A 14,217-nucleotide genomic window follows, 5' to 3' on the forward strand; every position below is an offset into this window, starting at 1 on the left:
CTGCCTTGCACACCAAAGTGGGGGTCTGGTACCGAGGGTTCCTGCAGCCCTACAAGTCAGCTCAAAACATGGAACCCTGAGTACTCATATACAGGGATGTTTAGTCTTCAGTTAATGTCAGTCACATCTCCTGTTATTCTCACAGGTAATTTTCTGTAGCTGCATTTCATCTCTTAGGCCCTGAACATTCCACTTTAGGCTCCTTTCCAGCAACACATAAAAACCATTATCATTCAGCTACAGCACAGGGAATAAAAGACTGGCTCACAGCTTACCAGTCATAACTAAAATCAACCTACTTTTTTTTCTTTTCCTTTTTTAAATTTTATCAGTTGTACAGTTGCACAGTTCTCAAGGATTTCTTTTCTGGCCTTTTTCCTCCTGTTCGTCAGTGATGCTGAAACATCTAGAGTAAAATTTCTAGCATGCACCAGAGCAAAGACATTTTCTAATATAATTTTGGAAACAAGAAAAAAAGCTTTGAAATAGCTGAAATCAACCATACATTAAAACATCATTCTTAGCTACAACTGAATTGCTGTGATATTCATAAAGTTAATCATACCACACTCTTTCATCAAGCAATATGATATCTTCTAGACCCTGCAAATATTTATTTTCATGCTAAACTGGATTCAGTATGAACTAATTTAAAAATGTCAAAGGCTTTGCTAGTTTTATAGATATGAAATGAAAACTACTGAAAATATACTATTTTATTCTATGAAATACTGAATAAGTGAAGAATAAAGACCACAAGCACTGCTGATATGACCTGGGGCTACACCTTTTCACACCAGTTAAAGATTTTTCCCTTTAGGAACTTTCTATTCCTTTAATAAACTTAGTTCCTGAATGCAGAATACAACCACTAAATTGAAATTTAATGAGTATTTATACTGCTGTGGAGAGAGTGGTATGAATTTGCCTCTCAGTAATCTAGGCTTCTGTAGAGCTTCTCATCCTCTAAACAATCTTAGTGTCTCAGGCACTTGAGGGCTTTTTAGATATATTGTTAGTCACTCTTGCAGGGTAAAGTCCTTCCTTCTTAACTGCTTTGAAATATTAACTTTTAATTCTATATTTTTGTACATGGAATAAGTGATATGTTTTCTCTTAATGAAAGGATAAAATACATGGAGCTATATGTTCTTTTTCAATATACATGAGTAAAAGAAACTACTTTTGAGTGCATAGTGCAAAATTTCTGTGGACTTCTTTGATGGTTTTTAATACCAAGGGCCATTACAGCCTCTGCAATACAGTTGCAATACCCCCCTCCCATAATTTATATATATATCTTGTCACTTTAAACTTTCCATCAACAGCAGTGAATAAATGTAACCAAAATATTCCAGTCACTGTTTGAGTGTCTTTGCCAGATCACCCTGGAGAGAGTCCAATGCTTGTCAAGCTGCTAATCCAGAGTCTGTGACTGCTCACACCAACAAAGTGCAAAGTGGCAATCACTGCTGCTCCTCTTGTAACCATGGTACTGCAAGAGGTGGCTCTAGAGATGTTTTTTCTGGCCTCATTTTTCACAGTCCTGTGAAAGAAGTCCTCAACTCACAAGCAAGGTGCAGGAGCCTCCCCGCTGCTCAACCAGCTCTTTGTGGCCTCGGAAAAGCGTGGTGAAGGTTACATGGGCAGCAGAGCCTGCAAAATCTCCATTTGTGCCTGTAGACACACCTACAGGCTTTGAATATTTTACCTATGTCCTTTTAAGCCACAAAATGTAAATAATAAAATAGTATAAATTCTGTCTTGTCTGGAGATGGATATAGAACAACTCTCTCTATCTCTTTCCCTCCTCTTTCACCCCTCACAACCCCCCAATACATCTTAAAGCTCTGCCAAGATATCTAGGTTAGATAAACTGCCTGAAAGGTATTGTTCCCTGTGGACTTTGGACCAGTTAACAGGACAAATGATCTGCAATAACCTGCTCAGAAGTCTTGATTTGGTGAAGGGCGGATGACGGTGACGGGGGATGAGAGAAAGTAACAAAACAAATAAGGTAATTTTAGTGTTTGTTTTTTTTTTCTTTAAGGGCTTGTTTGTCTGTGCAGGTAGAGTGTATTTAGCATAGCTGGAACTGACCTTTTGTTCAGGCTCTTCTTTATACTTGGATAAACTGGCAAATAGACAAAACGTGCAGTTCTGTCCTGTACAAATACACAGATACAATTTCTACAATCACGCAGATGTACCTGTGCTTGTATTTATATAATTCCCATTTGTCATTAAAAAACGGACCTGCAAAAGCTTTCAAACATGACCTCAGTAGCTAAATACACAGTAAGACTCAGATGCTACCTTTGTGGTGTTCTTATACTTAGCCTTTAACTATCCTGTATTATTTTAATCCTGTTTACAACATTTTATTCATATCACAATTACTTATAAGTATGTAAGTATTGAGAGTACTGTGTATCTTCATGCCTAAACGATTCTCTGGCAATGTTCTACTTTAAGAGAATTCTCTGTTTTTCTTCTTTTTTTACACCCACCCAATTTTTGGTCCCTGTAGTTTTGGCACCTTTTGTTCTTACATCTCTAAAAAAAAATCTATCAGTAATTCGATTTCTAGATTATTAATACCCCACTCCTAATATTTAATTCTAAACAGCATTAACAAAATAAATTCTATACTCATCCTCTTGCCTCTTCCACTAAACTACTGACTACTAAGGTCTTCTCTAGCAGGGCTGTTTCCTTTTAATCTTGAATGGCCCAGTGAAATTGAGATGGAGGCTGACCTAAATATCCAGTGGTTAGTTCATGTCTTTGAATCAACCAGAGCAAAAATCTGAACCTTTAAAATCTGGCTACACATGTTTTCTGGCCCTTACTGGTGGATTTTTGTTTAGAACACATATATTTCTCATGAAAAACCTTAGTCAGACAACACAGCATTTTCAAACAGAAAAGTGTTTCCTTGAAAAACTCCTGCTCAGCTGTGGTTACCATGGATAAGGATGTAAATCTTTCATATGCATAAAATCTTATAGATTATCCAGCTCTTCTTTCACTCTGCCTAGCATGTTTTTCACATCTAAAAGGGTATCATAAAAGGACATGTTAAACTTCAATATGTTATTCGCTGTGCTGAAATTTGCAGATCTATAATTTCCAATGTCATTCTTTCATACAGCATCACATTCACCTCCAGACACATTACCAAGAGAGAGCTGATATTTTACCCTCTCAGCCACCACTCAATATCTTTGCTAGTTTACAATCCCTTACCAAAAAGATTTTAATATGCCTTTCCAGAAATCACTTGCTGATACCCTCTTCTGTCCCTTTTTCAAAACAAACAAGTCCTACAGTTCTGTTTGAGCCCCACAACACCCCTGACTTCAGGAATGGAGTAATTTTTCTAGTCTTTCTAGTAATTTTCACAAATGAGTTGCACCCTTTAGGATTTCTTTTTCCACAGTTCAGAAACTTATTGAAAACATGATAAGAAAAACCACAATCAAAACAACCTCACAAGGTTGGTAGACCTAAACATGGATGCTTAATTTATTATACAAACTATTAAAAACCTTGGCACTGAGAAATGTCTTGAAAACGACTGTGAACCAGCAAGTAGCTTGCATGTGACATGTTATTTACACTGTGATACTGCTATTAATCTAATTTGCACACAGACTCAAGTCTTGCAGTTTTTACACACCATTAACAAAATTCATTATACCTAATACCACTGACTTCAATCTGCCTGCTCCTGAGGCTTTAAGACAGGTTTGTGTATCTTTCTAAGGTGCAGCCTCCTATAAAACTGTAAAATACAACCAGGTGGGAAATGCTTTACACTCTCCAATCCTGAGACTTGCTACTTGAGTTATTTCCAAATGCTTAATTCACCTGCCAATTGACTCTTTACTCTTTCCTTGACACTTGACTCACACTGTCTTTACTAAATTTGTATACTCAAGGATTTCTTCCTGTCTTCAATGAGTGTCCTTTCTGTCTTGATTTTTCACATTGCTTCACATGCTTTTGTACAAATGTCATTATTTTGCTAATCCTCTGCACAGAGTGGGTACGAGAATTTTAATTTCCTTTTAAAATCTGCATAGTGTTTGATCATAAATTCACAGGAGCTATGCAAATCATTCCTTGCAGAGCTGCAATGACTTCCAGTAATATCCCTGCTATTTTGTATTTTGACGTACAACTTGTTCTCTCTCTGTGTCTGCCATTTGCTCCTTTCTTACCTTCAGTTGTTTTGCAGTTCTCTGCTAATTCCAATGACCTTTTTCCTTGTTCCTACTACTAGCTTTTAAAGCCAGATGGTTTGCATAACCCATGAGAATATACTAATTTATGTTTCAGCAGTTTCATTTCTCATCTTGTCCTTTCCATAGAATGCTTTTCCCTTCTTTTCTGTTTCTCCCCTTTCAGTGCTCAGATTTCTTTCAGAGTCGTCAAAATTGATTTTCCTGAGGTAAAGAGACCTTTTGGCTTAGTGAAACCACTCCCCTGCAAGACGTAAGCAGTCATGTAACAGACCTCAAGGACAGAAATGCTTGAAAAGACCATCCAGTACCAATATATTTTTTTGAAATTTCTGTTTTCTGAATCACATGTAGCTCCTTTTTTGCATCTGATTCACCAACCTTAACCACAAAGGAAAGGAGGTGACTTTGCAGCAGCTCTAGAAGCCATGACTCCTTTTCCCCAGCACAGAGGCTCAGGCTTTTCCCACAGAGCAAAACTGAGAGAGAAAGAGAAGTCTGCAATTGCCTGTCAAGGCATCAGGAGCTGTAAGTGCCCCTCTTGTGCCCCCCACGAGCTCAGTCCCTCCCCCCCTGCCCCAAGCCTGGGGCAAAGCACTGACTGGGACCCCAGTCTTGGCTGATATGCTGTGGCAGGTCACAGCTGGTCCCAACATGGTAGCTGGACTTGTGTCCACCCTGACCTGGATCTGTTGTAGTCTCTGCCACCTTTGAGGTGAGCAAAGAGGAATGTCTGTGCTCTTCCGGGGTTAGTCTGTTCTATAGGCTTTTGTTATTTACTTTTTTGGTCTATGGCAAAACCACTTCATGTATTACAACTTTTAGTCCCTGAGTACCTTTACTTAGATTGAGCCTGAATCTGTCATGACTGTCCCTGGTAAAAGCCAGGGCTGGAGCATGTCAGGTGTAGTTAGAGCTGTTTGGCTGAAGTAATGAAGAAGGTTGGGAGAATCTGAAACTTCAGAGAGGAATAAAGCAGATGTTTGGCTGACAGAGGGGGCTGGGACCAGCCATCAGTCAGTGTGGCACAGACCTGGCTGTCCCAGTCAGAAACACATCCCCTGCCAGGAGACACAGCACCTGTGCTGTTCCAACTCAGTGGCTGTGACTGCTGCGTTAATGGCTAAGTATTGTTACAATGAATTCATGAGAAAAGGAGAACCTATGAACCAGGAGGAAGTCCATGGGTTTGTGCCTGAGTCTCCTGATCCCTTCTGGCAGCCTGGACTGGTGCTCCCACACTTGTGGAGTGAATCGGGGACAGGAGGCAGAGGATGAACAGGTCATCCATGTGGACGACTCCCAGGCAAACTCACAGAGGTGTTTACCTGAGGGCTCATAAAATCCCTCAGGAGGGCCAGTAAATAAACCACTGCGTTGGTAAACAAACCACTGCTGAGGAGGCCGCAGGGACGATCCACCCAGGTGCCACATGCGTCAGGACAAAACTTTGACAGGGTCAACTGGTTTCACAGAATCGCGGAAATGTTAAGGTTGGAAGGGACCTCTGGAAGGTTGGAAGTCCAACCTTCCTGCCAAGGCAGGGTCACCTGGAGCGGGTGACACGGGAACGCTTACAGGTGGGTTTGGAATGTCTCCAGAGAGGGAGGCTCCATGACCTCCTTGGGCAGCCTGTCCCAGTGCTTGGCCACCCTCAGCGTCAGGAAGTTCTTTCTCACGCTGAGGTGAAACTTGTGTTTTAGTTTATGGCCATTGCTCCTGCATGGCTCCATTGTTTCCTGCACAGGTGTGTGGAACAAGCACATTTAGCAACTCCCTTCCCATCCCCAGCCATCTTTACGGGGGATGCGAGCGAACCGCCCTTCTGTCGGGCAGGATCCCGGCCTCCGCCAGGGCCAGGGACCGTGTGGGGCCGGGGGGAGCCGCAATCCTGTCCGTGTCCGGGGGCAGCCCCAGCGCCGTCCGTGCCGGGGGGAGCCGCCTCCCGCGGTCCCGGCGGGGCGGGCGGAGCGGGCAGCGGGAGCTCTCCCCCCGCCGCGGGGCCGGGCGGGCCGGGCCGGGGCGGGGCCGGGGGCGGGCGGGCGGCGCCGGTCGCTGTCCTGGGTGTTGAATCTGCTGCGGCTGCCGGAGCCGGGGAGCGGCCGCGGGAGGCACCGGGCGGGCTGGGCGGCAATGGAGTGAGGGCTGGCGGCGGCGGGCAGGGGAGCGGGGCGTGCGATGGGCCAGGCATGATGGGCGCGCTCGGCTCCGTCCTCCCGCTGCTGCTGCTGCTGCTGCTGCTGCCGCCGCCGCCGCCGCTGCAGGTGCTCGCCGCCGCCCCGCGCGTCCAGCCGCCCTCCGCCGGGGCCGCCGCCGAGGCGCGGATCGGTGAGTGGGGCGAGGGGCGGGGGGCGCGGGGCTGGCGGGGAGCGCGTCCTCCGCTGGAGCCCGGGGGCTTCCCCGCAGGCGGCTCGGCAGGGCCCCGGCGGCCGCGCCCGCACCGCGGGAGGTGAGGGGCCCGTCCTCCGGTCCCTCATCACTGGCTCTGGCTGACTGTCCCCGTCCTCCGATCCCTCACCGCCGGCTCCGGATAAGGGGCCCCGTCCTCCGGTCCCTCACTACGGGCTCCCGCTGCCTGTCCCCGTCCTCCAGTCCCTCACTGCCGGCTCCGGCTGAGTGGCCCCGTCCTCCAGTCCCTCCCTCATCACCAGCTCCCCGTGACTGTCCCCGTCCTCCTGTCCCTCAGCACGGGCTCCTGCTGACTGTCCCCGTCCTCTTGTCCCTCAACACGGGCTCCCGCTGACTCTCCCTGTCCCCTGGTCCTTCCCAACCGGCTCCCGGCCCCTCAAACCTCCCGCTGCTCCCGCTCCCCCCGCGTTCCTTGCCCCAGCGGGATCTCGGGGATCCCTCAGCGGGGCCGCTCTGACCCTCCGTCCCCACACGCTGAAAACTTCCGCGGAGGCTCACGGGGCCCCCAGAGTCGAGCTGCGCCAGTGCCGAGTCCCCGAAAATGCTTCCAGCTTCCACGTATGTAACCCTTCTCCCAGTTTATTGGATTCAACCTGCTGAACTGCACTTATATTTAGGAAAGACAGAAAATCTCCGGACTACAACCCCCCAGATGCAGCCTTTGCTGGTGTGCCCCCCCGACTCGTTCTGCTGGAGAGGGAAGTCAGCACTGGCTCCAGGTTAAGGCTCCTTTAGAGCTGTCAAAAAATCTCCAATGCAGACCATCAAACAGCCTCTTTCTGTTGAGATATTCTCTGCCAACCCCCTTCCTCTTTTAGAATGTACCATCTGCACTGAACATCCCCACCTGCGAAATGACCCACACTAGCATGAAGGGATCCTGAAAACAAACTCTGTGTGTTTAAGATCGATGCAATTCTCCCGTGACACTCTTCTTGGCAGTCCTTTCCTTGCAGTGAGACACTCAGGACTGTATGCTCATCTGAAATGTCTATTAATATTAATATCTATTAATACAGTCCATTGTAATTCACTTACAATATCTTCCTGAAGCTCACTTTAAGTCAAGAAGGTCATAACTTAGAGAATTTTGTATTTTTTCCCAGTTTAATACCTACACAGTATGTTGTGGAGACCATAGAATGAGAGCTAAACAAACTGTCCCTGAGAAATCTTTTTCTAAGACAGAAAAATTAAATTACTTTAAGAAACAAAGGAAACCTAACACAGGGGCGTCAGTGCAGTTTTCCTCATAAACATTCTGTTTATTAAGAAGGAATTAAAATCAACTGGCCATGTTTGTAATGAGGTTTCAGTCAAGTGGCAATAAAAATGAGCTATTATGCTGTAGTGAAGGTAGTGATGCAAGATTTTAAGCAGAAATGGTCTGGACTGGATTTATCCCTCCCTCCTCTCTCCTGGTTGCTATAGATATAGACTGTTTCTTCTAATCTGCTAAAGAGAAAGCTTGTATAAAAATATTGAAAGTAATAGCTGTAATTTTTACCTTTAATAATGCAATAGGCTGTACACTGTGCTTTCAAACTAGTCAGGTTTTGCTTCTCTCTCCCTAAACATGAACTGCAAATCAGCCTGGGTCACAGGATATTTTCCAGCTTGTTGTAGCTACCAAACAATGTTTGTGTGTTTGTCACTTCCCTGTAGCTTCCCTGTGCTTCTGCCTCGGCGAGGATGCCTGCCTGTCTGCCAGTTAAGGCTGTCCTTGCCTGGAAGGGGATGGGGGAAGAGCAGGCTTGATTTTACACAGGGAATCCAGTGCTCTGGGAAGTAACATTCAGAGGTATTTCAACCACAGCAAAACAAACTGAGCCTTTCAGCTTCCTGCGAGGTCAGGGACCTAAGTGATATCTCACAGATCTCTGTGAAAGATGGAAAAGGATTGATTGTGTTTGACAAGATGCAGGAAAATGTTTGCATTGCTGGAAGTGAAACAGTTTTAGCTGTCTCTTCCATTAGAGTTCCTTTATTTCTTTTATTGACCGGTGCTTCAGGTCTCATTAATCTGGAACTCAAACTATTTATTATAATAGATAGTGTTCCATTTTAGAGTGCAATTTTTAGACACGATTGGGAGATACAACTGTAATTTTACAATCCAAGTTTTAGGATTATTTGTGGTTATAGGTGGAAGATATTAATTTGGTTTCTTTTTGTCCCACCTTCTTTAATCAAAAATTGAACATAGATGCATTATCAAACCTCTATAATGTGTGCTGGAAACTGCCTTAAAAGCCAAGTATTTACAGAAGTAGGTTTTTATGATTTTTTTTCTCTATTATTTCAAAAATTCTTCCTAAAAGCTGTTTCAGAAGTAGAAGTTCATGACCTTCACCGTTTCATAGGGTGTTTTCATCCAATTTCATTATTCTCCTCTTTTTTATGGTCAACTTTGTCTGTGCCTTCCAATATAGTATCCATTTCCAAATGGTGACCTGTTAATTTTGTAACATACTTACAAACTTGTTTAAGAAATTGGAAGATTTAAAGTTACAGTTAAATAAGATACAATATTTGGATTCGTGCTGCTTCAGCCTATCTAATTCATGAGGCTTTGTAAATTGTTCCTGTGTGGGAAGGTGATTTTCTAAGGTGCTATTATCAACAAAAGCACATATTCTTCCATTTCTTGACATTTATCCTTCATCATCCATCATTCTATGATGATCTATAGTAGCATTTTAAATGTGAGCAAGTGAGGAAAAGTACAGCCTTTTCGCTTTCTCTTTTCTTGCCCACGCCTAGGCCAGGAGAGAGATTCTTATCTTTTCTACAGAAAAAAATCAGCTGAATATATAGTAGTATTAATTATTCCTTAATGAAACGATGTAGCTGGGAGTTTAGTATTCTAAAGAAATCTTTATTCATTTTTGAGGCACAGTCCACTGAAGATTGTGGAACTTCTTTTAAGTGTTTTACAAAGTAATTATCTGTGAAAAATGTATCCTGATCATGTTTTCTAAATTCCACAGATTTGGATTATTCTGTTCCTGTGTTGATGATCACAACACTAAGCAGTACCTTCAGTAAAAACTGCAGCTCTAACTATTGAAGTACTTTCATTATATGGCTTTTTAAGTGGACTAATTGATTCAGAAAGTTGCAGTGGTATTTTATTTTCATATAAGATAGACTGGGTGAGATAGAGAACTTGGTAACAAAGTAAACTGTGACATCTTAGTCATGTTCTTTTATGAGTACTAGAACACTGATACTTTACAGCAGAAGTTGTCCTCACATGTGGCAGAAGACAGTAAGTGTGCTTGCTGCAGTGCCTTCACATTGACCTCTAATGTGTAAAATGATGCTTATAACCTTCACTGAATATAATTTTGCAATATAATTTGATCTTTTGTGTTGTGTGCAATTCCATTTTTCAATCTGCATTTTCTTCTTCAATGAGTATATTGATATGCTGTGGAAATTTCTGGAAACATTTGTTCCATACACAATGCAAATTTGTTCCATGCACAGTGTAAAAGTTCTTTCAAAGTTGTATTCAGATAATCACAAGCACAAATTTTGTTTGTAAAATGCCTGTGAATTTAGTTTTTAAGTAAATAACAAAGAGACCAGTCAGTCACATTTCAGCTTATAAATATGAAATATGCTTCTAAACCTGTAGCTGTGAATTCCTAACACATAGAGTGAGCAAAGACAGTGTCTTACGCTTCACCAGGGTTTCAGTGTAACTGAGGATAGAAACTTTACTCAAAGGCTTTTAAACAATGTTGCATGCTAATAGTAGTACATTCACGAAGTGCTGTGTGCAGGTTTAACTGGTGAAAAAATATTTCATAGATGGATGAGGAGCTCCAATTGATTAAAGTTGATCAGAACTAAGAAACTACAAGAGTAGGGACTTCATTTACTATTGGTGGAAAGCATTTCTCCAGTGTTGATTCTTAAATTGGAAGAAAATGAAATAAAGAGTAGGAGAGATGGAAAAAATATTTTTTTTTGGCTTTTCAGTCATTGTTTCAAACACAGAAGAGATTTTGTCTATGGGTGTCTATGGGTGTTTCATGGGGAATAGAAAAGAAGTATTTCTTGGTCTAGTTCTAGTTGGACAGATGTTACCATAACAAAATGAACATTGCTGTTGCTCTCAGACACCATTGTCAACTGTCCTAAAGATCCATGAGGACTGAAATTTTGCAATTCTGTGCTGAGCTGAAGCTCACTCAAGTCCATGTCAACCTTCCCATTGACTTCAGTAGCATTTGGATCAAAATTTTGGTTGAGGCTTGTAGTAGACTGGCTGGGAAAGTAGGAGAATTAAAGTGTTACCATCTGCTCAGTAGGAAAAATTGCCTCACTTTCCAGTTAGATTAATTTGGAACTTCTCATAGGCACTCAGGTATTTCAATGCCATATTTATTTGATGCAATTATTGATGATGGAGTGTAATTTATGATACAGTGCCAGAAATTAAAAATAACAGCAAAAAAATTGAATTAAGACAAGGCTATGTGCTCAGAACATGAGGGATTCAGTGTAGGAAACTGCATTCTTCCCTTCATCAAAAATATTTTTGCATATCCTAGAAATGTTTCTTAAGTAATCAGTTATGTTAAGGAACAATTTGAAAGTAGCTTAATATCAAGACGTGTCCATGTGTTAGTTCCATTGAATTACAGGTAAAGAACATTCATTGATATTTTTGGCATCATGTCATGACTTTTCCATAATATCTTTTTTACAGTCTAACTTATTTTTGTTGAAAGTTTCAAGCGGAAGGAAAAAAGTAATTGCAGGGTGCTCTAAAGGTTGTTCATAGGAAGGGATTTCTAGGGAGTTTTTTCTTTGTGTCCTCTTGTTTGTCCTACTGATTAAGAGAAAACAGAGAAGTTTTTGGCAAGATAAGCTTGTCTTTGCTTCTTATCTGAGTGTACCCCAACATTTCTCTGTGTTTAGTTTGTTTAGAAATCAAAGAGAATATCTCTACCTGACTGCCTTCTTTTTTTTTTTTTTTTGCTAGCAGTGAGTAATACCAGTCCCAGGAACTTCACCACACCATCATTGTAGCCATGACGTCAGTCAGCCTACTGACATAATTCCCAGCTGCTAGATCCTGGAAAATTTGGGCAGTTCTGCTAAAATAGCAAAGTGTAATTAATGTTGGTAGATTCATGATAAGTAGGCAGTTGCCTGTGTCCTTACAGTGACCAGCTTACAAACATCAGTGTGACAAGACTGCCAGTGGTGAGAAAAGGGCAACTGCAGTCCCTGAAGGTGCTGGAGATCATGGATAAGCAGGGGGCTGAGGTCTCCTATGTCCATCAGATTTCCATTGCCTGGAAAGAGAGCATAAGGACACCAGCTCAGATTTAGGTGGTGACCACCAGATCTGTGTATCCAAATCCATTAGAAGACCTGTGTAAGCAGAGAGGCAGTGTATATTCCAGCTTCCCAAGAATGATACATATTTTGGCCTCATCCCACTTACAGTGTAGGTTAAAACCAAGCTAAAATCTCTGCAGTTATTCATGCAAGATCAGTATATCCAGTGTCTTGCTACAATCTGTGTTGGTGTTTGCAGGCAGATTTGGGAGGCCATTCAGTAGCTGGAGGAAAGATCAATTTGATTTTGGCCATAAAATCAGCAGAGGATGGAAAGCCTCCAAGAGGCAAAGTCCACTGCTGCCTCCGTCACAGACAGGATGCTGAGCTGGATTATGTTTGGTTAGGCTCAGCATGGCCATTATTAATAAATCTAGGAAGGCAGTGAGTAATATTCTTCCTGGTCAAACAGTTTTATATTTGCAAATGAGGAGTAAGCAGGTGAAGATGCAGATTAAGAAGTGTGTGTTTGGAGGGCAACAAGCATAAGAGAAGAAAAGGAATAGAGGCATGTTGGGAATGTGGATGTTTAAAAGAACAGAATAAGAACTTAAATCTTTAGTAGAAGTAAAATTACTGGAATTGGAGATCAGAAATGGAGATGAGTGAGTTGTATATGATCTGTAAAGATGTAAATTTAAGATTAAATGGAGTTACTATTTCTCTTTGAAGAGACGGTCAAATGCTGCTGCAAAACTGAGATGTTCAATGGACCACTTTGAGGCATAAAAAAATGAGGGAAGGTGACAAGAAGGAGAAGGGATTCACAAAATAAAAATATTAACTCATTCATTCAGGCCAAAGCTGTGGCAAACAACAGTGAAGAAATGTGTGCAGACTGTGAGAAACTGCTCTGGGAACAGAAAGGATTTCTTTTTCTTAACGTAAGGGGTGGGAATCATCTAACTAAATGTAATTAATTGAGCTAATCACTCTAGGCTCTTTTTAACCTATTTCTAGTTTATAAATTTCAATTAATTTTACCCAACTGTACATATCTAACGTAGGTCAGATAAGTGAGTGCAGTTATTGCTTTTCACTTAATATTATCTTAATACATTTCCCAGGCCAGGGTAACTATCTGTAAATGTCTAAGTGGTAGGTACTGCACCTTAACTCTTAAAAAATTAGATGCTCAGGTTAAATTTGGGGAGAGGTAAACATGTTTGGAGATTGATTCACCTGTCCTTCCCCATTGAGGTGACACTAATGAAGTAGCTTAATCTAACATTAGGTTGGTTGAGGATCATCTACTACATTACTTCATTACTACATTACTACTTTTTGAGATCTATAGTTCTTGCAAGTGAGCTGTTTGGGAAGGTTCTGTGAGTAGTCAGGCAGGTTTGTCACGTAAGGGACTGAAAGAAGTGAGGTGGCTGATGGATATTTGTGATCCTGGAAAGAAATTTCTCTGAGGAAATTACCCTCTGGTAATTGCAGACAAATGAAGGTGACCTCTGATCGAGACAGAGAAGAAATGCGCATAACAGAATGAGCAAGCAAAGGGATAAAAGCAGACAAATGAGCAGGAGGTCTGCGGGCAAGACAGAGAAGTGGTAGGGGAGTCTCCTATTGGAGAGCTGAAGGAAGGGGACCATGAAGACACGAGTTTTGGACAGTCAAGTGAAAGCATGAAGGGTATGGATATTAATGCATACACAGGATTAATGAGTTTTCTTAGTGAGTTTTAGCAGCTTTACTTGTGCAGGGAGTGAAAGGGCTCTGTAGCTGCCCCAAACATTTCATAGTGTCAATACACTGTAGCATTCCCCATAACAGTTTGCCATTCAGAGCATCCATACTCATCAAACAACTAGAGACCTTTTTTTTCCTGAAAAGATTAGAGGCACTTAACTTTATAGATTTTATTCCTTTTGAGAAGGAATTTTCTGTGAAGTAGCTTGGTGAGTTGCTGCATTACTGCGTTTTCTTTCCCTATAGTTTCTTTGAGTGGAATATACTTAAATACCAAACATAGTTTGTTGATATACAGTCCCCCTGGACAGAGGGTGCTTAGCATTGCATACTTATTTTGCTTCAAACTAACACATTGATTAAACAAGCTATTTTAGCCTGTAAAATCAGTAACTAGAAGTTTCATGGGAAGTACAGCTGGTTGTAGTGGGTGTAAGGTCTTTTCTTTCAGTCACAGCTCAACAACAGGCAACGATGGTTACATAAGCTTGAAATCACAGCC

The 14,217-nt window shown here is 42.1% G+C and overlaps 1 protein-coding gene across 1 annotated transcript in view; it reads left to right on the top strand.

The window, feature by feature from the left end:
* Window positions 1-6,301: 6,301 nt before the first annotated feature.
* PTPRN2 (protein tyrosine phosphatase, receptor type N2) overlaps window positions 6,302-14,217 on the top strand; it is a 645,766-nt gene continuing 637,850 nt past the window's right edge. Inside the window, exon 1 of the mRNA XM_027687014.1 lies at window positions 6,302-6,575. Within this exon, the coding sequence (XP_027542815.1) occupies window positions 6,437-6,575 (139 nt within the window). The 5' untranslated portion in view covers window positions 6,302-6,436. The remainder of the gene's footprint in view (window positions 6,576-14,217) is intronic.

The sequence above is a fragment of the Neopelma chrysocephalum genome, unplaced genomic scaffold, assembly GCF_003984885.1.
Source record: "Neopelma chrysocephalum unplaced genomic scaffold, ASM398488v2 Primary Assembly neopelma1_72, whole genome shotgun sequence".
Lineage (NCBI taxonomy): Eukaryota > Metazoa > Chordata > Aves > Passeriformes > Pipridae > Neopelma > Neopelma chrysocephalum.